General features: G+C 34.7%; 1 protein-coding gene and 1 long non-coding RNA gene across 4 annotated transcripts; both read left to right on the top strand.

Annotated features, from left to right (window-relative positions):
• The first annotated feature begins 1,211 nt into the window (after positions 1 to 1,211).
• LOC145008777 (phosphoenolpyruvate carboxylase 2-like) lies at positions 1,212 to 9,445 on the top strand. Its single transcript, XM_078967390.1, has 10 exons — positions 1,212 to 1,589; positions 2,306 to 2,697; positions 3,323 to 3,407; positions 3,960 to 4,182; positions 4,700 to 4,803; positions 5,502 to 5,589; positions 5,965 to 6,119; positions 6,439 to 7,437; positions 8,192 to 8,578; positions 8,961 to 9,445. The coding sequence occupies exons 1-10, from the start codon at positions 1,422 to 1,424 to the stop codon at positions 9,255 to 9,257; spliced, it is 2,898 nt and encodes a 965-aa protein (XP_078823516.1). The 5' UTR covers positions 1,212 to 1,421; the 3' UTR covers positions 9,258 to 9,445.
• Positions 9,446 to 12,632: 3,187 nt separating this feature from the next.
• On the top strand, positions 12,633 to 14,448 carry LOC145008488 (uncharacterized). Of its 3 annotated transcripts, XR_013663489.1 has the most exons (6): positions 12,633 to 12,892; positions 13,098 to 13,290; positions 13,405 to 13,464; positions 13,729 to 13,808; positions 14,057 to 14,134; positions 14,238 to 14,448. It is a non-coding gene; the product is annotated as an uncharacterized LOC145008488 (long non-coding RNA). The 3 variants fall into 3 exon arrangements; XR_013663488.1 differs by lacking the exon at positions 12,633 to 12,892 and having other exon boundaries at positions 12,899 to 13,290; XR_013663490.1 differs by lacking the exons at positions 13,098 to 13,290; positions 13,405 to 13,464.
• Positions 14,449 to 26,905: the final 12,457 nt, after the last annotated feature.

Below are 26,905 nucleotides of genomic sequence, written 5' to 3' on the forward strand. Positions count from 1 at the left end.
AGTGACTTTTGTGATATTTACCTATTACTTTTTGGTTAATAGCTTAAATTAACCTTTAGCCAAAAATAGCCAACCTTCGGTAGATGATTAAGGAAAGCTACGGTTTGGATCAATTATATACGTTTTCGAGATTTTTGGAGCCAAAAGCATACGATTTGGAGCTAATAGGCTATGGTTTTGGTGGAGGCCAATTAGCCTAGAATATATAAAATTCAAAATTTATATTTAAGTTATTTTTGAGTGTTTGAAGATAGAGAAACGCTATCAATGGTGGCTCCGAAAAAGAACCATGTTTTTCTCTTAAACAGAGTTTACCTTGAAATATAATTGTTTTTTTTTTTTATAGCAAAAAACAAAATAAAATAAACAAAAGCCTAGGTGCGGAATGCCACCTACGGTGTACAAGCTTCTAATGCATAAAATGTGCATTACTTGTTTATAGTAATATAGTTTTATTGGATATGCTATTTGGGTTGTTTCGGTAGTGTGAATGACATAACAATTGAATGCGAAGAACAAAACATTAGGTTGTTTCGGTAGTGTGAATGACATAACAATTGAATGTGACGAACAAAATATTAGGTTATTTGTACGAAATAGTAGGTTTCAAACCCTGAGTTTTGTTCTTAGTGTTCATACAAACAACAAGCCGTAGTTTTGTTGATAGCATAGCGTAGGTGAATAAATCAACTACGGTTTTGTTGGAAAAAATGATTTTTTAAATATTACATGCAGAAACCGTAGACTTTTCCCGAAATCGCATGTGTCTTTGATGGTCTACGGTTTTATTGATTATTTTTGGCTAATTGCAAATTTTGGCTATTAAGTGAAAAGTAATTAAAGAATTAGTATGACTAGTTTTTTTTCATTTTGTTGTATTTATAATTTTTTAACCTATTTATTATTAATTGTATAATTAACTGAAAAGATAGAAATATAAACTGCTTTTTGATAGGATATTACAATCTTGGAAAATAAGAAAACTATTGACAACCATACTTTCGTTTATTCAGTTCTAGCAATTTGTTGAAAAATTTCCTCTTTTGAACCAATTTTAATTTCTTATCCAAGGGTTAAGGACTAGATTCTTATGTGGGGTTTAAGGACCTTTCTAGAACCACACTTTCCATCTGAAATCATCCACAGAATCCCACTCGAAGGGGGACGTACCTTCACGAAACAATCTTTATCTTGCTGTCACGAGATTCATTACCCATCGTCACTTCCACCTGTAATCACCCCCTTCATGAAAATTCCATTCTTTTTTCTGTCACATTTCACTTATTAATGCTCATATTGCTTTCCCCAGTTTAATCCGTGATTGCAGTTGAAAAAAATCACCTCTAAAAACACTATTTTTTTTTTTTTTTTTTTACTTCATCGATCACAGACAGAAACCTCGACAGAAAGAGTTTTGTGAAATGGCGAGTCCAAACTTGGAGAAGATGGCTTCAATTGATGCACAGTTGAGGCTTTTGGCACCTGGTAAGGTGTCGGATGATGATAAATTGGTTGAATATGATGCTCTGTTGTTGGATCGATTTCTGGATATTCTTCAGGACTTGCATGGAGAGGATATACGCCGAACAGTATTCATCTTCTTCTTCATTTTCATTTAAGGGTTATGTTTGTTTTGATTTTGTTCATGGACCTCTGCTACTACTTCATATAACATTTTGTTACAGAGAATAGACAACTTGAAGTTGTAATAATCACTTTTTACGTTGGAATGTTTGATGGATTCTTATTATTTATGGAAGTAGTTATACTCTACCATTTCATAATGGTATCAAATATAGAACATATTTCTAATGAAATAATCAGGTTTGTTTTTTCAAAATATATACAATGTCCGAATATGGAAAAAAAAAAAAACGAAAATTGAAAGGACACCTCTATAATTAGGCAATTTATCAGTGTGGTCCGTAAAAAAAAGTTGAAATCAGAATGATATGATATAAAGAACTTAAAGTAAGATGCTATAGTACACAAACAAATGTAGTTTTCAAAATTCAAAATTATGACTAAATATTGAAATTCCTTCTAAGCACCTATTTCATCCCAATTTACTTTAAGACCATAACAAAGACATTTGCAAAAACTTCTAAATTTAGAGAAATGTTGAAATCCGAGAGAATCCCTTGTCGTGCCTTTTCTCCACCTTTTTGGATAAGACAAAAAATTACAGTTTAATATTAGTCCAATACATGTCAAACACAGTACAATCAGTTTTGTCTTATCCTGTCTGCAAAAGAAACAAGTTTGGATATATCTTTGTTGATCTCTGCTTCTTTGTGGGGCATAGGTGCAAGATTGCTATGAACTTTCGGCTGAGTATGAAGGTAACATGGACCCTAACAAACTGGAGGAGCTCGGGAGAGTGTTGACAAGTTTGGATGCTGGGGATTCCATTGTTATGGCTAAGTCTTTTTCCCAAATGCTTAATTTAGCCAATTTAGCAGAAGAAGTTCAAATAGCGTATAGGCGAAGAATCAAGTTAAAAAGAGGTGATTTAGCCGATGAGGCATCAGCACCAACTGAGTCAAATATCGAAGAGACATTCAAAAGGCTGGTGAATCAACTCAAGAAATCGCCTCAAGAAGTTTTCGACTCTTTGAAGAATCAAACGGTGGATATTGTCCTCACAGCACATCCTACTCAATCCATCCGTAGGTCTTTGCTTCAGAAACATGGGAGGTTCGTATTTCCTCTGAAAAATATTATATTTTAAGGGCCACATTTTTTTTTAAATAGTTTTAGCGTAGTTATTATATCATTTCATTAAGCCTTGTAATTAATATATTTTTTTATCTAGAGAAAATGTTTTAGGAGGTCACCCAACTATAAAAACTGTAAAAGAAGCCACCTAACTTTATGTTCAATGTCATTTACCAAATGAAGCCAAAATAGTTAAAAATGACAAAAATATATCTTTCAGTTATCTCTTTTTGGTGATGAAAACATATGAAAATACCCTGATTATAGATATATGGCGATCAATACTTAAAAAGTAAATTTCAAGTACTTTGTTATAAATAATGGTTATTTTTTTCATTTGTCGATAAAAATGAGGAAAATCACCCTGATCTGTTTTTTATTTGGTGATCAAAATATAAAACGTAAAATTCAAGTACTTAATCAGAGGTGATTTTTTAATCATATTGGGCTGGATTTGGTGTATCCTCTTTGGCATTTATTATAGTTTAGTGGGCCTAAGACATGGATAAGTTGGAAGGCCTCTGTGGGCCTTTTCCTTTCTTCTAAATATAGTTTATAGTTTATTCTAATACCATGATATACTTATTGCCTGAATCTTGTATAGAATTCGGAATTGTTTAGCGCAATTGTATGCCAAAGACATCACTCCAGATGATAAGCAGGAGCTCGATGAGGCTCTACAGAGAGAGGTATGTGTAGCAATTGATTCCGATTTTGTACCATAATTTTTTTTAGAAGAGAATTAGAAGATTTTAATCATTACATGAAAGCAGGGTCTGCCCCACACTTGGGGTGGGTCCCTGCCCCCATCAATAAAATAAGTTATTCCAACAAAAAGATTAAAATAAATATAGGACCACTTACTTTAATGACTAACAACATAGATAAATAATAATAGTACACGGATTCAATTTATCTAGGGTTAAGTTAAAGAAATTAGCAACGGACATAATTGATTTGTTATTATAACATCAAACTTTCATATATTATTATAGCATTTCAGTTTGGAAAATACACCAATTTATCGGGTTGTCATTCAAATAGAAATCAATTTTGCATTGCTACAATGTCCTAATAAGAAAAAAAAAAGCCTAAAATTGGGTAAGATTTATCGAAAAACAACACCTTACAAAATGAAGGTAGGATGGTACATAAAGAAATGATCGTATATTGCTATATTTTGCACTTAGCCCATTTATGTACGAATAACAAACATTGATGAATATTTTTGTATTCTATAGATACAAGCTGCATTCCACACCGATGAAATCCGGAGAACTGCGCCCACCCCACAAGATGAGATGAGAGCAGGAATGAGTTATTTCCACGAAACAATTTGGAAAGGCGTTCCGAAATTCTTGCGTCGTGTTGATACTGCTTTGAAGAATATTGGAATTTGTGAACGGGTTCCTTATAATGCCCCTCTTATTCAATTCTCTTCTTGGATGGGTGGTGATCGTGATGGTAACTATCTTTAACTTTAAGATCTTAAGTGTCATATGAATAAATGATACTACGATATTGTACTTCAATTTTCTTTTCTTATTGAGACATTGTACTTTGAAAAATCTACTCAGTTATAAACATTATAATATCATTTTTTTTGTTTCATTATTAGGACATTGTAACTTGGAAATTTTGTCCAACTATAGCAGTGAAAATTGTTTTATATTTATACGGCATTGCTATTACCGGGTAGATTTATCAAAGTACATTGTTGTTTCTTTCATTTAACCCTAAAAAACTAAATAACCAAAGCTAGCTAGAAGCTAGCAAATACAAAATTAAGGCAGGATTGGATTAAGCAACCAAACATTCCATGACTTTCTTTATTAGGTTATTTATGTATTAAGTCAAAAAGAAAAGTTAATGTCCCATGTTAGCATTGAAAAAATGACTGTTTTGTGTTTAGCATTCATAAGTACCCATTTGACTCGATTTCCTAAATATATCATATCAACTAAACTTGATCATGTTTCAGGAAATCCGAGGGTAACTCCTGAAGTTACAAGGGATGTATGTTTACTAGCCCGCATGATGGCTGCAAATCTTTACTTCTCTCAAATAGAAGATCTCATGTTTGAGGTAATAAATATCACTTTTTTGACGCTTTGTTGTGCGAAAATGTAAAAAGAACATATAATGTTTCTTGTTTACTTAGTGGACTTGACGATAAACTTGATCCATTAAGCTCTATATGATTGTTTTTTTTATTGGGTTAATACAAAAAGAACAACTTAATGGAGAAAATAAAGGAAATGAAGTTTTCCTCATCAAATCTCGACAATTTATAAATTTATTGATTTTCCTTCCATTTACCCAATTGCGTTGTTAGATTGTCAAATAATTTTGGAACATCATCTATCAAACAGTACTTTATCCAGACAACACTTAATAGGGAATAAACAAGGCATCTATACTCTATTTTGCAAGCATGTGCAATATTAGACATAAGGTGGCAAATACAATGGTTTTTTCTCATTTATGTTTCTGCATTTTTTTAGTTAGGTCAAGAAAGAACCTTTCGATTTTGATCTAATACCATAGTTCTTCCAAAAGTGAACTTTTTTGTATATATACATGACATTTTCACAAAAGCAACTTGCAATAAAAATCCATTTACCGTTTTTTGAAACATTAGTCACATGTTTATTGTTCAATGTAGTCATTTTCATCCTAAAATTGAACTTTCAAACTAAAATCTCAATGTTTCTTGTGAATGAATGAAGTACTATTGTTTATCATTTCTTTTTGTTCTTTTTTTTTTTCATCATTTGTGGCAGCTCTCTATGTGGCGCTGCAACGATGAACTTCGTGCTCGTGCTGATGAATTGCATAGAACCACAAAGAGAGATGTAAAGCACTATATTGGTATGTGACTCAAACATTCTGTCATTTATTAGGCTTCATTTGTTACATGGGATGTAACCACCAGACAAGTGTTCTAGGGCTATATGCATCAATGAAGAGGGCATTTTCATCATTTGAACAAACAAGAAATCAAGAGTGAGTTTTGTCCCACCTTTTTGTGGGAGACATAAAGTTACAATTTTTGTCCCATTGACATCAGTCCAGAGTCTAATCATGCAAACGCAACACAATTTTTTTTTGTCCTTCCCTGTCTTGTGTAACAAACAAAGCCTTTATGAACTTTTATCTTACAAGAATCACGATTTTGTATACAGTCGTTTTATTATCATCAACTTATGCCTTTGAAATAATCACATATTGGTCTAAATGTCATAGAATTCTGGAAACAAATTCCTCCAAGTGAGCCGTATCGTATTATTCTCGGTGATGTGAGGGATAAATTGTATCATACACGCGAACGTTCTCGTCAATTATTAGCCAATGGGGTTTCCGATGTACCCGAGGGAAAAACTTTTACAAACGTTGAGCAGGTTTGTGGGCCTCAAAAACTTCTAAGTCCTTTTCCAGCATCATCACCTAATCTTTTGTTAGTCTTTCGTTTTCGAGCATGCTAAGGTGTTATTTCTCTTTTACTTAATGGGGACAGATTTATCCAGTAAACTATATACCTGTGTTTCTTTTTCCCTTAATCCAAAAAGAACAACCTAAACCTCATTAAGTCTTGGTTTTTTTACAAATTTCCATCAACTGATTTTCATATTCAGATTTCCCAATTATCCTGTCATTTTCTCAAATATTTTAAAACATCGTTTAACAAGACCTAATGTTGTTTTTTCGTTTTCCATGTAGTTTCTTGAGCCACTAGAGCTATGCTACCGATCACTCTGTGCATGTGGTGATCGACCAATTGCTGACGGAAGCCTTCTTGATTTCATGCGTCAAGTTTCCACATTCGGGCTTTCACTCGTTAGACTCGATATCCGTCAAGAATCCGAACGCCACACAAATGTCATGGACGCCATCACAAACCACCTCCAAATCGGCTCTTACCGAAATTGGCCCGAACAACAAAAGCAAGAATGGCTCTTATCCGAACTTAAAGGCAAGCGCCCTTTATTCGGCCCCGACCTCCCCAAAACCGAAGAAATCTCCGATGTTTTGGACACATTTCATGTCATATCCGAACTCCCATCTGATAACTTCGGTGCTTACATCATCTCAATGGCCACCGCTCCTTCCGATGTCCTTGCAGTCGAACTCCTCCAACGCGAATGCCATGTCAAAACCCCGTTACGAGTCGTCCCGTTATTCGAAAAACTCGCGGATCTCAAGGCGGCACCGGCCGCCATGGCCCGCCTTTTTTCAATCGATTGGTATAAAAATAGAATCAATGGGAACCAAGAGGTCATGATTGGGTACTCGGATTCGGGCAAAGATGCCGGAAGATTCTCTGCTGCTTGGCAATTGTACAAAGCACAAGAGGAGTTGACCCTAACTGCTAAACGATTTGGAGTGAAGCTCACGATGTTTCATGGTCGTGGTGGGACCGTGGGCCGGGGTGGAGGTCCGACCCATTTGGCGATATTGTCTCAGCCACCGGATACAATTCATGGTTCACTTCGGGTCACGGTTCAAGGTGAAGTTATTGAGCAGTCGTTTGGGGAGGAGCGGTTGTGTTTTCGAACACTGCAACGATTCACGGCGGCTACACTTGAACATGGGATGAATCCACCGATTTCGCCTAAGCCTGAATGGCGTAAACTTATGGATGAGTTAGCGGTTATTGCTACTAATGAATATCGTTCCATTGTTTTTCAAGAGCCCCGATTTGTCGAATATTTCCGTCTGGTAAGTACTTTAAATTTATATTTGAAAAAGAATCCACAAAAACCACAACCTGCTTTCATCAGGTTTTGGATTTAATGAATAACGTATTTCCTACGCTGATTAATAACATTAAACTACTTTTGATTGTTTGAAAAGGTCATTTTTCCCGGTGACTGCGTTTTGAACTTAAATTAGGTTGCTCGGCTAAATTCAAGAAATAGCAACATACTTTAAGCGTGTTATTTTTTGAACTTAACATTAATCTTTAGGCCAAATGTGAGAGTCAGCAATAAACTTTCATTTATTTGTGCATCATAGTATATAGTATCTTACCTTTTATTCTATTACAAGATTGCACTTTCATTTTTCCTTAAGACATTTTGCTTCCAAAAATTTACCCAGCTATAGCAATGAAATTTGCATTGATTTTAATGACATTGCTATAAATAGGTAGGTTATTCAAATTACAATGATGTAATTCAAATAACTGAAGCATGATGTTATAATAAACAAATCAAAGAAACTACGTTGTTATTTCTTGCAGTTAATCTTAGTTTGTTTGATTAAAGTGAGATATGAAAGTTGGATGCTATAATAAATAAATCAAAGAAATTATGTTTTGTTGTTTCATGCATTTAACCATAGTTTGTCTGATCAAAGTAAGAAATGGAAGTAGGATACCATAATAAACAAATCAAAAGTAGGATACTATAATAAGCAAATCAATGAAAGTCCGTTTAACCTAAATTTGTTTAATCAAATTCTTAATAATCAGGCAACACCGGAGTTGGAGTATGGTCGCATGAACATTGGGAGTCGACCATCAAAACGGAAGCCAAGTGGTGGGATCGAGTCCCTTCGTGCAATTCCATGGATATTTTCATGGACTCAAACAAGGTTCCATCTTCCTGTATGGCTTGGCTTTGGAGCCGCATTCAAACATGCCATCGAAAAGGACTCAAGGAATCTCGAAATGCTAAGGGAAATGTACAATGAGTGGCCTTTCTTTAGAGTATCTATCGATTTAGTAGAAATGGTGTTTGCCAAAGGGAATCCCGGGATCGCTGCATTGTATGACAAACTCCTTGTTTCTGAAGAACTTTTGCCGTTCGGCGAGCGCTTGAGGGCCAATTATGAAGACACTAAAAGCCTCCTCCTCTTGGTAATTCATGAATGCCCTTTTCTCTATCTTCCAAATCCCACCACTTTTTATATTTTTGTGAAAACACCTAATTGCCCTTAATGAAGCTTTGGATTCAACTTCCATGCACCTCAAAGATGATTTTTTTCATACAATATAATACAAACTTATTAATAACTTCTACCAAAGCACTTAGGTCACCATCCACCACTTTATATTTAAAAAAACACTTATTGAAAAACACTTTATACTTTATAACTTTAACTGATTTATATCTCACATGATGATCATGAGCATGACATTTGGGATTATGGGCTAGCTCGGTGGTTGCCGAAGAATAATCCTTTTTACAAAAATCACTATTGTTTTTTCTAACTATTAGTTTTGCTATGATTTTGTGTAGATTGCGGGACACCGAAATCTGCTTGATGGTGATCCATATTTGAAGCAAAGACTTAGATTACGAGACTCGTACATCACAACACTTAATGTGCTTCAAGCATACACCTTGAAGCGGATACGGGACCCTAGCTATGATGTGAAGCTGAGGCCACATTTGTCCAAAGAAATAATGGAATCGACTAAACCAGCTGCAGAGCTTGTGAAGCTCAACCCAACAAGTGACTATGGGCCAGGGCTTGAGGACACACTTATCTTGACCATGAAAGGTATTGCAGCTGGAATGCAGAACACGGGTTGAGCATGGCTGCTGTGGTTGTTCGATTGTTCCTTGTTCACTGGTTTAATGTTAACCAAGGTTTGGTTAATTTGTATTTCAAGATATTGTGAGTATATCTTATTGTAGAAACCTATGTATGATATGAACTTATGATGTGATCGTTCCATGGATGTTTGCTGGATTATTGTTTCTTCTAATATAGTAACGTTTAACATTATACATATTTGTCCTTTTCTTTATGAAAGTAAGATAATTTTGTTGAAAGTTCAAGAACTAAATTATACATACATTTGAAAGATGATAGAACTGCATTACGGTAACAAACCGGCCTGAGGTTGAAACTCATTACAGACATACGTTGTGATACTAGACCTAGCTCGGAAAAAGGCAGGTCATAGGCTGGTTCCTAAGTTTTTGGTTGGAATTGGACCTACACAAAAACAAAATAAAAAGCCTAAAAACCCCTATAAGGCAGAATACTTAACATAAAAGATTACGACTATCAAGAAAAGGTTTTATCATAAATAATCCTATATTAAAATATATATATATTACTAAGACTATTATAATTTCTAAGTTAGAGAAGTCTAAAGACAGTTTGAGTGCCGGTTTGAACTGATTTTCAAATGGTTTAGATCATGTATTTAAAACTACGGACTAGTTTTTTTAAATCTTAAACTTTACCAATCCAACTTCAACCAAAACAAGACTGTTTCGGGACCATTAGATTTTTAAAATTGGTGGATTGGCTTCGGACTACTGGTCTAGATCGACTTGAGACTCCTCGGTCCAAGCCTGACTTTGTTTGTAGCCTATTTTGGAGATTGGTCTGGACTAGTTTGAATGTGCAGTTCTAGTTGTAATTCGTAAGCCATGGTCGTTTCCATTCCCTTTTTAGAATATTGGATCCGATGGCCAAATGATTTTTTTTTTTAACGGCAGTGAAAATTAAAAAAAAGGCTAGCTAGCAGCTACCCAAAACAAAAAGAGAACAATTAGTTCATGAGGGGATTTTGAAGCCACCCGGTTATAGTTTTCTTAACTTTACGGTTCCTACTACAAAACCAATTAAAAGAAAACGAGACAATAGAATCAAACATCAACTCTTTCTTGTACTTCACGATCCCAAAAACTAACGCATTCGGATAAGTCCAAAGAACCCAAATTAGAGTAGCACAAGTCATCTCAAGGATCAATCTCTGAGCATTTGCAACAGCTTGACTATCAATCCACTCAAAAACATCTTCAATAGTGTTAAAGGATGGCACCGTCAGATCTATCCATCTAGCAAACTTAAGCCATAATTGACGAGCCATCGAACACTTCAAAAATAAGTGAACACCATCTTCTATCGCCTCCCCACAACGTGGACATAAAATAGTAGACAAATCAATTCCCCGATGATGAAGGTTACTCCTCGTCGGTAAGCGATTAAGGATAAGCCTCCATATAAAAATATTAATTTTTATAAGAAGAGAAATATTTCACCTTGTAGGACTATCACCCATAGAAAGCGACATGAGGTCTAAACGAGATCTAGCAAACTTGACGGAGAACATGTCTTCCACCCCAAGAGACCATCTCCACGACTCTATTCTATTTGTAATATGAACTGAATCCAACATCTCATGTAATTGCTGATGATGGGATTCCAACACTCCTCCACTTATCGATCTCATCCATGGAATCTTCCAGTATTACCCACCCAATAATCACTGACAACCGCCTCACCATTAACTGCCACAACAAACAACCTTGGAAATCTTGTCTTTAAAATAACATCCCCCACCCACACATCCAATCAAAATCTAGTACTGACACCATTACTTACTTGTCTTTCTCATAGAATCAAAAGGAATCTTACCATTATTATGAAGATTCCAAACTAAATTAACCACCCTCATCCATACCCCCGACTTCGACCTATAAGATGAAGACAACAAAAAACCACCATCACTCCAATGACAACTTTTGGTCAAAATAACCCAAAGGAGATTAGCACCATTTAGGAATAGCCATCTCCACTTGTAAATTAAAGCCTCATTGAAAGCTTTCAAACTACCAATCGCCAACCCGCCATATTCTTTCTTGTTTAAAATAACCTCCCATTTCACCCACTGAAGAATTCGATCTTGATCTTCTGCGCCCCAAAAAAATCTAGCCCGAATTCTCTCCAACTTCCAACACACAGTAACTAGCATCTTAAAAAGTGATAAATAATAAATTCCCAGACTCCCCAAAACGGACTTAACCAACGTGAGTCTCCCACCGATAGATAACATTTTAGACTTCCATACAAAAAGTCTTTTTTGAAACCTATCCAAAAGAGTATCCCAAGCTGCCACCCTATGCATTTTATCCCCAACAGGTAAACCAAGATACAAAAAAGGAAATGAACCTGTACAACTAGCGACTTGTTGGCATGCATTTGTAGAAACTCCAATTCCATAGATCTTTGACTTATGAAGATTGATCTGTAGGCTGGAAGTAATGAAAAAAACCCGAAGGATCTGAATAAGACCACACACATTTTCTACATCCCAGTCGCCCATAAAAATAGCATCATCAACATAAAATAAATGCGATAGCTGTAAATTTTGATCACCAATATTCAAGCCTTTGAACATACCATTCTAAATAGCATCCTCCAAACACACATGCAACCCTTCCATAACAATAATAAATAAAAAAGGAGATAAAGGATCACCTTGATGGAGACCTCTATACATTTGAAATTCACCAGTAGGGCTACCATCGAGTAGGATCAACGATCTAGCAGATCTCAAACACCCTCGTATCCAATCCCGCCATCTAACCCCGAACCCCATAGCATCAAGAATAAAATCTAAATAATCCCACGATACCGAATTGTATGCCTTTTCAAAATCAACTTTAAAAAGCATCATCTTTTTCTGTTTAGCTGTTGCTCACATAACTACCTCATTAACCATCAAAGCACCATCCAAAATCTGCCTTCCTTCAACAAAAGCCGACTGCACAGGATGAACAATCTCTCCTACCACCTTAGCCAACCGATTAGTTAACAGTTTAGCAATTATTTTATATTGAAAAACAATCAATCTGATAGGTCTATAGTCTTTAATCTCGGTAGGATCACTACAAATAAAATGACATATAGTGGCACACATATTTAATGGCATATGTTTGATGTGATGTACCTCTAAAGAATTTTGTTTTATATGTCATTAAAAACTTCATGTATTTAGTGACACTTAATATTTTATGTTTCTAATATTCATATGCGGCATAATAATGTAATGTACCTCTAAAGAATTTTGTTTTATCAAATTATTATAACAATTAAGAAAATTCAGTTATAATATTAACATTTTATTTTTTATTTCTCTAGTAATTTTCACTAAATAATTTCAATTATCTTGGATTGTGATTAACTGTTGGGACTTCCTCTAATCTCTCACCCCTTAACCTAAGAAAATACTGAAACCCCAAATCCCACGCCCGCTTACGCTGATCTAAACATACTGTAACTACCTTATCTTCGTCGACACCGGATCATAACTCCGTCTTCGCTCCACATCTTCGTCGGCGTACATCGTTGCTTGCATTCAAAGATATCTTCAAAATTCTAATGTAGATTTGGAGATGGAAGTAAGACCCAAAGGAATTGGCAGAGTGTGAGTTCTTTCGTTCTTTTTGTTTCGTTTTTATTCTAGTGTTGTTAATTTGTTTTACCGATTTATGTATATGTAAACTCATTGGTTCCTAATATGAGGTTCCATCTCTTTCTCTCTCAAATTGGTCACATTCGTGAATATCTTCTTCAAATCGGCTTCATAAAATGATTCATTTTCATAAACCATGTGCTTTGGATGGAATTAGAGAGGTTCCTAAAGAAGGACTTGATCAGAATGATGCTAGAAATTGGGTTGTAGAGGTTCACAACATGCTTAAAAAAAGTGCACATAATGTGTTTATAGAAATGCCAAAGAGAGAAAAAGAGGTGGTGAAACTGTTAAAGCCCCAGTGACACTATTGACGTTGAGAGGTTCTTCACCAAGTTCCTCCAAATGAGGTATTCCATGAAATTAGTATCAATCCAAATGTATCTGTTCTTTTTGCATATTTTTCTATCTCATAAGGAGTTCAATTTGTTCATTGGCTTCAAGATTTCTTCTTATTTGTACAGGTGGAAGCAAGCATTCAGTATACTTGTAGCCTGTAGGCGTGAAGGTCCAGGGCAATTATGGTATTTCACACAGTTTGGGATGAATCTCAAAGCTTCTCGACAATTTCAAATCTAACAAATTTCTTAATAATCCCACAAAATTTATTGTCTTCTCACTTCACGATTCAATTTCTACCATTAGCTAACATTAAATCTTTGACCACCCTCTTCTTGGCACAACATATGCCCTTGACTATATCTATAATTATAATAATTTATATTTGAACTTTTAATAATTTTTCTAGTTGACTAATTCTTGTCAAATTGAATGTGATTTGCATTAAGGGTATCCAACTGAAGCAACTGAAGCTCTGGTCTGGTTTCTAAAAGCAAGGGTTGGAAATGTCCCCAAGTCCCAAAAAATGGTAAGCTCAAATTCATTTCTTGAAATTAATATGTTATTTCAAGATTTCAAACCATAAAATGTTCTCTTTTCAACTTGTTGATTGTTTAAGTTAGAGGATTCAAAAATGAGATTGATAATATATTATTGGTGAGTTTGTACTATTTTCTTTAACGTGGTGCATGTTATATAAATATCATATTAATGATTTCCATAAATGTAACACGATAAGTCCATGCAACATATTAACTTTTTTGTTTATCTATATAGAAACCGATTGTTCCCACTGACCTTTATAAAGGATTTTCAGATTCACAGCTTTTAGGAACGTCATGTTACACAAAAGAGGTACTCATCTTCACAATATTTGTCAATTTTATCCCCAAAGAAACATGGTAATTAAAGATTCCAAAGTGATCTTCATTGACTATTGTTTGGTTTCTTGTTAAAGGAGCGACCTATTTTTATTGTTGGTGTCGGGCTCAACACATATGATACTGCCACTGTAAGACTTATCATTAATGTTTTCCTACGTATTAATATGAGACTCCTGCAAATGTGTTTGCTTTTGGAAAAAGGGTATATTTGTCTTTTGTTTGGTATAGGCCATATGTAAACATCATGTTCCAATTTATAATGCAACTAGTATTCTCTCCAAAGAATTAATAAGTTGTTTTATATGAGGGTATTGATTATAGTATATATTTATATATTTATTTACCACTAAAACACATTTCCTTTTTAGATTCATTACTATGTTCAATTGCACATCCTGATAAATGAATACAGAGACCGAATATTATCGGCAAGTATTTAATTACAATTAGATGTGTACGAAAGTAAATGATATTATTTTTTAGTTAATTCGATTTTTTCTTTTTTCTTTTATATATATATATATATATATATATATATATATATATATATATATATATATATATATGTGGATATAAGTATCCTAAATTATAAAGCTCATGTGTATTTCTCATCGCAAAATGTGCCACAAAACATTTTTATGTATTGTGACAAATTCTAAAATCTTGAAATGTGTAACTAAATGTAGCATCAATGCTTGAATCAAATTAGCCTTTAGTGGCACAAAATATGTGCCACAAATAACTTTTTTCTATTGTGGCAAATGAAAAAATGCTACTAAAAACTACAGCGCCAAAAACAAAAAGTACCACTAAAGGTTTTTAATGGGAGCATTTCTAGTGGCACTTATTATGTGTGCTGCAGAATCTCTGACAAGCCTTTAGCGGCATTTTTTTTAAAGTTTTAGTGGCACTTTTTGTGTGCCACTAAATGATATATATTTTGTAGTGGATTATCAACCTTAGGGATTAAGGTTAAAAAAGACAAGTTACACCCCCAAGGAAACACTCCCGTCCTATAGGATTATCAACCGATGGCCAAATGATTAGTTGTAACATCCGCAAAATAATCGTCTTAGAAGTTTTTGTCATTTTTAGTGAACACTTTTTTTGGGAAAATAATATAAAAATTATAACTAAAAGTAATAAAAATAATGATAGAAATAAAATAGAATTTTAATAGAATTAAATTGAAGAAGTTATGTTATAGGGACCAAAGTTGTCAATTCGTGAAATTTGAGATTTGATTCTTATTGACCAAATAAGATTTGAATGTCATAAATTATATGGAAATGGGTTAATTATGTAAATATAAAGTAACTAGATAGTCTTCGGTCAAAATGGTGATCTAGGTGTAAGCCTTTGAGGTTGAGGGATTAAATGCTCAAATCCATGAAAGTTGATTTTAACTGAGAGTTAACTCATTAAATGAAATAGGATAGAAAAATGTTAGACACATTAGGGGATGGTAAAAATGAAAGGATGGAGGGTTAGGAAGTGAAAATGATTAAAATGTAGCTATGAATGCAAAGTTATCGCCTAAAATATGACTCAATATTGCGATATCACAAGTAATGACACAAAGGGAATAAATAGGACAAAAGTAAAAGGTGAAGATCAACCAGAGATACAACTCAGAGATACAGAGATACAACTGACAAAAGATTCCATTAATCTTCTTTCCTAATCTACAAACATGTATAAAACAAAATCAGCCACTTTGTCTTGATGAACACTTCTACTCGGATGGTCTTCAGCTTGGATAGACAGCAAGAAAGTATGTCAGTTCATTTCAGTAGTCGGAGAACTTAAGGTCACTTTTCATGTAGTATCATGCATGGACTATTTCTATACGTTTAAGAAGCATAGAGAATTTTTCTAAACCTTTCATCACGCTTGCATATTTCTATAAATTTTCACACTTCTAAATTTTTTTCTAAAAAAATGTTATTAGACATGGACCATTTATGTAATTTTTATAAACATGGGGATCATTTCTATATTTTTACTTAAGTGGGACTATTTATGTAGTTTTGTTGAAACACAATGATAATTTATAAATAAGATATTGCGTAGGCACTATCTCTATAGTTTTTGAGAAATATAGAGACCATATGTATCTACTTTTGCTATTAAAGAGGGATCATTATTATATTTTGTAAAACATCAGTCTACTTCTATAAATTTGCTTAGATAGGGACCATTTTGTATTTTACAGAGTCATAGGGATAAAATATGAAAATTCATTTGAGATAGGGACCATTTATGAAATATTGTTAAACATTTATGAAATTTCATAAAATCTAAGGATCATTTCTGTAAATTTAAATTAAAGGATGGAGAGTTGTATAAATATACACCACTTCTGATATTATATTTGCTTATTATACAAGCCTTTATATTTGCTTATGAAATATTGTTAAACATTTATGAAATTTCATAAAATCTAAGGATCATTTCTGTAAATTTAAATTAAAGGATGGAGAGTTGTATAAATATACACCACTTCTGATATTATATTTGCTTATTATACAAGCCTTTCTATCTCTTTCAAAATAAAGTACGGAGGATGGAAAGGGTTTTTGAAAGGGTGTGTTCGGCACGGAGCGTTTGAGAGCTTCTAGCGTTTAACAAAACGCTCCGTTTAAAACAAAAAGTCTCGTTTGATACTACAAACTTCTAGCGTTTAGTTTAATCAAAACGCTCCAAATCCAAATGGTACTTCATGTAGCGTTTAACAAAACGCTACAAGCTACAAGCTACCCGCTACACGCTACAAGCTACCCGCTACCAACTAGTTTTCCCGAATACGCCCAAAGTCAGAAGGATTTTATGTGAAATGCTGTTTCGGAGATTATCAAAAGGCTGATGAGAAACTCACACGTGGACCATACCTTGAATATAATGAAAAACATACACTTTAGATGCTAAGAATATAAATAGGGAGCTGATAGGATAAAATATGAACCCTAGATCATGAAATTATCAGGTAAATCCTCCGATTTGTTTTACATCTCGTTGTTGCTCTTTGGTGTGTGCGTGTGATATGAATAATTGGAAGCATAGCATAAACTACTAAACTCGAGATACTACAGATAGGGTTTCTTGTAAGTCTGAAATGATAGGTATGAATTGTTGTTTATGTGTCTTTGGTTTCTTTCATTATTTGTATCGTCACCAAGAGAAAATTTGAAACTTTTTGTGGTTTTGAAGAGATGTAAGGCTATTTCAGGAATGACTCTGGGCTTTAATCACTACCGGAAAACAACACCCATCTAATACTGTTGTAAATAAAAACCGTATTAGAAAAGGCTAAATAAATATAATACGCCCAATTACAACATCTAATACGGTTCATGAGTTGTACTAGAAACAAGATCAAATACCTAAATAAAATACGCCCCATCCTTATACTAATAAAAGAGTAGTCATTTTTCCATGTGTCACTATATTAGACATTTTAATTAATATGATGCCACTTGTCAATCTATTAGTTCTCCCTTTTAAATTTATTAGACCTCCTAATTAATGTGATGTTATTTGTCAATATATTTATTCCCCATTTTAAATTTTAAATTTTATATTATTGTTTTCATTAATTCACAAATAAAAAATTTCTAATATATATTAGAAATTAATTATATATATTTATTTGAATTAACGATTATAATTTCACAAAACTAATAAAAATATATCGTAATTTAATAATTTATAAAAAATAATTAATTATTAATTTTGAGGTTTTACTATAAAATTTCAATTAATTTTATAACCGTGGTTTCCACGGGTTATAAACTAGTTTTGAAATAAAGTACGGATCAATACCTAAATTGAATACACTCAGCTTCCTCAGCTTACAACATCTAGTACTCAACTTCCTCCTCTTACACTTCTCCTCCCAACCGAACACCTTAACACGACCCTTCCTCCATCTCTACACCACTAATCGGTCCTTCATCTCTATCTCTCCTGTCACAACACCATCATCATCAGCCAGCCTCGCCTCACACCTCTAATAATTCAACCAACTCACCAACGAACCATCATCATCATATGACTAGAGCTTTGATTTTTGTTTTTGCAACAGACAAACACAGATAGAAATACAAAGGAACTACAACTATTTCACGATGGATAAGGAAGCGTCTGTGATCGAGATGCAAAATCAAATGGTAGGATCTCTATTTTGAAAACGTATTGTTTAATTTTAACCAAATGACCTTGGAATCTTAAAATTCAAACACCCTCCTGTTAAAATTAATTGTAATTGACATGAACATTGTAATTAACAGAGACCACATCCCCTTTTTCATCAAGCCTGTCAAAATATCTGAATAAATGAATAAAACACTACATTCTTAAAATTTGTTTCTATTTTTATGAAAATAAATCCAATTTACCCTACGTCTATAAATGAAAAGAATGTACTTATAATCATAAATATAAAATTAATTACTTATCTTAAACATAATATCTAGTTTGAAGTTAAGAACTAAACATACATTGAGCAAAACCATGTGATTCAATCCAAATGAAAAAATCAGAATCTAAACATATATGATACATTATATAACTTAAACACATGACACCCATCCAAATCAAAATACCAAGGAAACCAAATCAAAGTATCACAATTGAAAAAAAAAAAAATTATCTTTTCATATATTTTCACAGTTCACGATAACAGTTGAAACCCAATACCCTAACAATATAAAATAAGAAGAAAAAAACACTTTACCATTTGATATAAGATTTTCCTTTTTTTTTTTTTCTTTTTCTAAACAACATGAACAAGCAAACTTATAAACACTAGTTAATATCTCTTGCTTAACTTCCCCCACCATGACATTGTTGTCCCTCCTTCCCCATTTACACCTTTTACCAATTTTGCCCTTGTCTCCTTTAATCGATTCTTGTACTCTTTCTTCCATATTTCAAATCTATCTTTGACCTTCTTAAACTCTTCCATTTGTTTGAGATAAGGCATCTGTTGTTGTTGTTGTTGTTGTTGTTGTCCGATAATGGTTTTAGCATTATGATCAAAATCATGTGTTTTTTTATCCAACTCCCTTGATAGATGATCCACCACCACCCCCACCACCATTGTATTCCACAAGAGTTTTAGTTCCTAAAGAAATGTTGCCAATGCCATCCCCCCTGAATCCCCTCCCCCAAGACTCTTCTGGCTGCAACCAAACTCTTATGCACCATTCAACAACAAACCATATGGTAAGTAAACTCACATATTTGTAAAAGGGTAAAAAGGTAAAATCACTTGTAAAAAAAGGATAATAATGTAAATTCATTGGTAAAAGGGTAAGAAATTAAACTCAATTGTAGAAGGGTAAAGTCACTAGCCCAAACCAATTAAGGTTAATCACAAGACAAAATTCCAAATAGTAAAAGGGTAAAATGGTAAAGTGACCTGTAAAGAAGCAATCTGTTTTTGCCAAGTTTCCTCCACAAACTTAATTTTAATTTCATGTTCAATCCAGTGTGTTTCAAATTGTTTAATTTGGTCCCTCAAAGCGGTATTTTCTTGCTCCTTTTGACTCAGGGACATGTCTCCCTTGATGATCAACTTCTATAACTCTATAACATCCGAGGGCATAATTAGAAGATTATCTTGCAACATACCCTATATACAAAAAAAACAACCATTTTGTTATTATAATTATATTTAATTTCTAAAATAAAATAAAATAACCTTTGTAGACATCTTCCAGCTGCAGACATGACTGAAATATCTTCCTTCTTGAATTTTCACCACGAATAACTGCAAACAGGTGTAACAAAAATTCAAATTTGGACAAAATAAAAAAATAAAAACGCATTTTTTACATGATTGCAATGTGACAACTCCCCCCATTAGTTCACGGAAATCACAAGCAAATCCAATTCTGATTCCAATTCCAGAAAACCCATTCCCCACCTTATTTTTAGTAACTTGTTTTCTTAATTTCTCCAAAACCAAAAACTTATCTTGTCAGAAATATATTTTGATGTACCAAAAATTGCATTAAGGCTGCTTTTATGATACCTGGAAATGATATCCTCCACTCTGAATTTATGCTAAAAATAATCTTAAAAAAAAAAGTAGTTAATCAGAAAAAGGAAAAGGAAATTGAAAACAAAATAAATAAAAGTGTTAGATATTGGTATCAAACCTAGTTGAATTAATTTAGAAGTAAGTATTACTCCCTCCCCAAAATTATTGTACATAAACAAAATTATTGGAATCTTAAAATTCAAACACCCTCTTGTTAAAATCAATTGTAATTAACATGAACATTGGAATGAAAAATACTACTTGACAGTCCTTGAGTATTGCACGCTCTTGGAGCTGTACGTTACTGAAAACAACCGACCCATTGATAGAACAAATAGTTAATATTTATATTTTATATTATATTATACCTTCACATTGTTATTATTTTGTGGGATGACTCTAATCCTTTCTTTTTGTGGTATTTTATTACACAGGTGTATCGTGAAACTTGGATGTATGGACTACCACGGGCTAGCAATGAATATGTACACAACCTCAAGAAGTTGCTTAAAGTTGCTGAGGGTCATCGGGTGCATAGAGGAGAATGTTACATTTGGTTTCCTTGTAAAAGGTGCCAAAATTGTAAAAATGTCTATGATTTGGATGTAATAGAAGAACATATGATATGTGAAGGATTTATGAATGGATATATGTGTTGGTCACAACATGGCGAATTATTGATTGATCATAACACAATTGACGTCGAATCTAATTATGATGATACAGATGATTCAGAGGATGACATCCATAATAACCTAGATGACATGTTACATGATATTGAAGATAATATGCCTAATAGAGATTATGAAAATTTTCAACAATTGTTTGAAGACGTTGAAAAACCGTTGTATGACGGTTGCATGAAATTTACCAAGCTTTCTGTTGTCCTGAAATTCTTTAACCTAAAAGCAAATAATGGTTGGAGTGATAAAAGTTTCACAAAACTACTAGGGGTTATACATGAAATGCTCCCTGAAAGTAATGAGTTACCTATTTCACTATACCAAGCGAAAAAAATAATTTGTGCAATGGATTTGGAAATCGAAAGAATACACGCATGTCCAAATGATTGTATGTTGTATAGAAATGAGCATGCAAATCTACATGAATGTATTACATGTGGAAGATCACGTTATTTGTGGAAGAAACGAACATAATATAATAGTGATGTGACAAAGAATGGCCCCCCTGCCAAGTTATCATGGTATTTTCCCATTGTACCAAGACTAAAACGATTGTTTGCAAACGCCAAAAACGCAGAATTATTACGTTGGCATGCCAAAAAGCGTAAAACAGATGGAAAGATGAGACACGTGGCCGGTGCTCCGCAATGGAAGAACATTGATCATAAATTTGAAGAATTTGGTAATGAGATTCAAAATCTCCGATTCGGACTTAGTGCAGATGGAATTAATCCATTCAAACACATGAGAAGTTGTCACAACACATGGTCGGTTCTTCTTTGCATATACAATCTTCCACCGTGGTTATGTATGAAACGGAAATACATCATGATGTCATTGCTAATTCAAGGTCCGAAACAATCCGGTAACGACATTGATGTGTTTTTGGCTCCATTAATTGACGGCATTAAAGAATTATGGATCTCGGGAGTTGAAGTGTATGATGCATTCAAGAAAGAGTATTTCCAACTACATGCGATGATTTATTGCACTATAATTGATTTTCGAGCTTACGCAAATTTGTCCGGGTATAGTACAAAAGGAAAAAAAGGCATGTCCAGTTTGTGAAGAGGACACACGGTCGATGCGGTTGAAAAACTGTAAAAAAAATGTATACATGGGACATCGATGATTGCTTCCAAAGAATCACTTGTATCGTACCTAAGGAAACTTTTTTGACGGTAAAAACGAGGAAGAAGATATGAATCTCCCGATGGATGGAAAAATTACATTTTCCTAAGTTCAAAATTTAAAGATTGTTTTTGGAAAACGCACAATCAGCCGACCAATTGGAAGAAGAGGTCTAATTTTTGGGAATTACCATACTGGAAAACGTTAGATGTATGACATTGTCTTGATCCTATGCATATTACGACAAATGTTTCTGAAAGCTTAACAAGCTTGTTGTTGAACATTCCTAAAAAATCAAAGGATGGGCTTAGTGTTCGAGATGACATGGTTGCAATGGGAATTCGGGTTAGAGCTTGCTCCTATTAAGAAAGAAGGAAGACGTACATATCTACCACCAGCTTGCTATACATTGTCTAAACACGAGAAAACAAAGTTTTGTAAATGCTTACATGGTATCAATGTGCTATTTGGCTATTCTGCAAACATTAAGAAGTTGGTGTCAATGAAAGACTTGAAATTGATTGGTATGAATTCACATGATTATCATGTTCTAATCACACATATGATTACTATTGCAATTCGTGGAATACTTCCAGACCATGTTCGACATACAATAACAAAGCTTTGCTTGTTCTTCAACATGATTCATGTAACACTCGTGTTTCTAGCCTAAGCATTTATATTGAGGTGATAGTCTAGGTTAACCTTTGTAACTCATTTTGAAGAAATGAAAAGGAATTATGTGAATATTTATGTGTTTTATGCCTAATTACTAGGAGGTAATTAATTAAGAATAAAAATGAGCGTTAAAAATAAATATTAGATAAAGCCAATATCTATTAAGAAAGTTGTAGTGTTCGTAACAAGGATTACGGATATATAAAGCATACCAAAATCCGAGTTATAACGAAGAAGTTATGACCTGTCAAAGTTTCACAATAAAACTGGCACGGTGCCTAGTGTCGTAAAAAGTGAGTTTTTGATAAACTACTTTTTAGCCTTAGTAATCTATACGAAAGTCGTAGTGCTCGTTAAACTGGGAGTATGTATAAAAATAATGCCAAAATCTGACTTCGTATGAGGAAGTTATGATTTTTCGAAGTTTCAGCCTAGCAGTAGACAACTAAAAACTCGAATTTTAGATCGAGTGATTTTTAGCCGACAAAACCTAAACGAGAATCGAAGGTCTTGTCATTAGTTGTACAATGGTAAAAAGTCTGATGAAAACAAACGTCGGATGAAGAAGTTATGAATTTCTAACGGATTTCCTGTCCAGGTCTTAAAAAATAATAATATAAAAATTAAAGTCAAATATAGCCGACGAAGTCTAAACGAAAGTTGTGGAGCGTAATTTTACCTACGCGTGCATATAAAGAACATCAAAACCGGAGCTCGTATGCAAAAGTTATGGTTTTTGAAGTTTTTGCGCAAAAACCGAGAAAATTTGCATAGTCACGTTTTTGCCACGTCACCCTTGCTCAAAACGCGCCACGTGTCTGAAATCTGCTGAGTCATCCGAAGCCGTTGCACATCCGAGGAGCGATGCGTGTGCAGCCTAGTCCGAGCCTTGCAATGCCTGCCGCGTGTCCGACCTTCGCACCAACTGTCTCCCTTTCCTCCTGCTTCGGGTCCGAACCTCGGACCTAGACTCCGGTCCACTTAGAAGCTGCCAACGAGCCCTCGCACTCGCAGCCCATGTGCGATCCCTTCCCTGCGATCCTTGGATCTTCGCCACCTGGAGGCTTCTCAGCCGTCCGATCAAAAGCTTCTCCCTATAAATAGAAGGCTGCAAGCCTTCTCGGATATTTTTAAGAAATTACCATTTTTAGCCCCTTTCTTCATATTTTCTTCATCTTAACCTTCCCCAAAGCCCCGATATCGATTATAAGTCCCGGAATACGCCATGAAGTGCCCGAGAAGCCCGGAAAATTTATCTTTTCAGTTTCGAAGCCCAACCTTTGCAGAGCCCGGTTTCTTAATAAAACTCCTGGTTTTATTAGAAACGATCGTTTTAAGCAATGAATTGTTGCCCGATTATCATTAAATCATGTGAGTTTGTAGTCACTTTCATCTTACACCTAGATATGAAGTATTTTCTATAAAATACGTGCTATGTGTAATTATATTAAGTGTTTATTTGAGGTGATTGTTGAATAGATGTTTTATTCAAGTTTTATACTGTATATGTATTTTATCTACAAAATATGTTGGGTAGAACATGGGTAGTTGAAATAGTCGATGTGTGATAAAATGGTGAGAGGCCTCGATGTTATTGTTGTTGTTATTGCTGTAATCAGCTAGCGGAGTATAGATGACAACCACAGACCTTTCTAGACAGTCCAGTGGAGCACTAGCAGATTCGCAACTTGTACGTGTTGATGAACTAAATGTTCATTGGTGTACTCCATCACCATCATGGTTACCTTTAGGGCATGTATGGCTGAGGAGACCCCTTAGTAGTAGTGTCAATCCCGATGATATTCCTTAGGCTAGGTCCCTTGTGATAGGTGTTTAGGGACGTAAAGTGAGGACAACGGGAATGGGTAATCAGGGTTATTGTTGATTGGTGAAATTAATAAGTATATTAGATATTCTCACCAGGCTCCCAAGCCTGACCCACTAAGTTTTTATGATTACAGGTAGTGGACCCCGAGCATAGTCGGAGGACGATGAGAGATTTTTGATTATAGGCCAATAGTTGTAAATAACTGTTGAAAGGCCTATAATGTCTTGTTTATGCTTTTAATCTGTATCGGAACATGACATCCCGAGGTTTTGATATGAAATGAAACTATACATTTCTTAAGGAAAGATTTTGATAAACTTTTATCATGTTTTGTTTTGGAGACCAATTCCACAACATCTTTTAAAAAGATTTCTCTAATTTTATTTTAAAAAACATAAATTAAATCGGTCTTTTCTGGGCGAGAAATTAGTTTAAGCGAACTAAGAAATTGTAGGATTTCTAGACTTCAACTTAGAATGCTAAGTGATGATTGTGAGGTGAGTGTCTACCATATTTTAGACACGGGCACTAGTTTATTATAGGAAAGATGCCTAAAATGCTTTTATGTGCTAAATGCTAAATGTTTGGCATATATGCCATTATTTGTTTGGATCTATGGTCTGTTGCCGACGGAATCTGGAAACCTTATGTGTGTAGGATTCTAAGCGTATGATTACGAGATTAGAACTAACATGTAAACGTTTTAGAGTGATAAGCAAATTGAAATATCTAATAAGGATAAAGACCTAAATTCGCCTTATTTGGTATATAGATTATAATGGAAAGAACTCGGAGTGGAGCTGGAAATGCAAACAGAAACCAACAACCTCGACCTCAAGTGGTGGAACAGGTGCCTATAGTAGGAGTTGCACCCGAACCCATCACCATGGCTGGAGTACGAACTATGATTCAGACCATGTTGGTTGAACAGAGGGAGGAATTGAAGCAAATGTTGTTGAACAACAGGGATGAACCTTCAATTCCTGTTGAACAACGTGAATTGAATGATGATCAATCTGAAGAAGAAAACAATAGTAGATCTGTTGGTCAAACTGATTCGCTTGTGGTTGGGAGAAATAACCACGAGGATAGAGTAGAGAGAAATGGGTGCAAGTATAAGGACTTTATGACTTGCAAGCCATTGACCTTCATTGGAAAAGAAGATCCCGTCAGAGTAATGGAATGGATCTCGAAAAGGGAATTGGCTTTCATGACTTGTGATTTCCAAGGCAACTTACAAACCACATTTGTAGTACGTCAGTTCAGGGGTAGTGCTGCTCGATGGTGGAGCACTCTGTGGAAAACCCTAAGCCCTAATGAGCCACTGCAACTAGCTTAGACAGAGTTCTTGGTGCACTTCAAGCGCAAGTACTACTCGGCCCAAAACGTGCTTGAGTTAGAAAACCAATGTATAACGTCAAAGAAGGGAAGTATGACCGTTGACGTATATAGGTATAACTTCACAGACAAAATGGAGTTTGCTTTGCGTATTGTCCCAGACGAGCTGGACAAAATTGACAGGTACGCAAAGGGACTTCCATGGGAGTACGAGGTGCCAGTACGCCAGGTACTTACTTTGAAGGCAACTATCTGGGCTGCCAAGTGTGTTGAAGATATGATAAAAGGGAGAGCCGCCAGCAAGGTTGAAGTTAGCCAAAAGAGAAAGTTTAAAGGAACTTCAGGTTCCAATAAAAAGAACGAATTCTCGAAGACTGGTTCAGAAAATTCGGAGGAGGAGCCGAATCCAAGTGGCGTGAGAAGTGTAAGAAGAAACATGTTGGGAAGTGCAGTGTGGAAGTCACTTGTTACAAATGTGGAAAGCCTGGGCATTATGCCAATGAATGCACCTTGATAAAGAAGGTCTGTTTTGGGTGCAATGAAGAAGGGCATATTTTGAGGGATTGCCCGAAGAAGAATGATGCAGCAATACCCAATCTTCCACCAAAGCCGAAGGCGAGAGCCTTTTAGATGACACTTGAAGCTGCAAATGAAAAAGTCGATGTCGCTTCAGGTACCTTTCTCGTAAACGAATTGCCTGCCCAAATTTTGTTTGATTCTGGAGCCAATTACTTCTTTATTTCACATGAATTTGGTAGAAAATTGGCTTTGCCTATAGATAGACTAGTTAATGCTATAATAGGTGAGATTGCTAGTGGCAAGTTTGTACCTGTTAGCCATCGTATGAAAAACATCTTCATTGACTTGGATGGGAATAAGTTCCACGAGGAATTATTGCCTATCGAGTTAAATGGATTCGACATAGTTTTAGGAATGGATTGGCTTAGCGCCAACGATGCAGAAATATTATGTAGAAAGAAGATAGTAAAAGTAAACCCGTCAGGGAAAAAGTCGTTTATGGTGTATGGAGACAAACGC

The sequence above is a fragment of the Lactuca saligna genome, chromosome 8, assembly GCF_052625555.1.
Source record: "Lactuca saligna cultivar CGN05327 chromosome 8, ASM5262555v1, whole genome shotgun sequence".
In the NCBI taxonomy this organism is placed as follows: domain Eukaryota; kingdom Viridiplantae; phylum Streptophyta; class Magnoliopsida; order Asterales; family Asteraceae; genus Lactuca; species Lactuca saligna.

Bases quoted from the DNA above. Each gene is read 5' to 3' on its own strand.
- LOC145008777 (XM_078967390.1), top strand. From the start codon at position 1,422: ATGGCGAGTCCAAACTTGGAGAAGATGGCTTCAATTGATGCACAGTTG. The intron at 4,183-4,699 runs GTAACTATCTTT...ATCATGTTTCAG, and splicing joins GATGGGTGGTGATCGTGATG to GAAATCCGAGGGTAACTCCT. The intron at 8,579-8,960 runs GTAATTCATGAA...GATTTTGTGTAG, and splicing joins CTAAAAGCCTCCTCCTCTTG to ATTGCGGGACACCGAAATCT.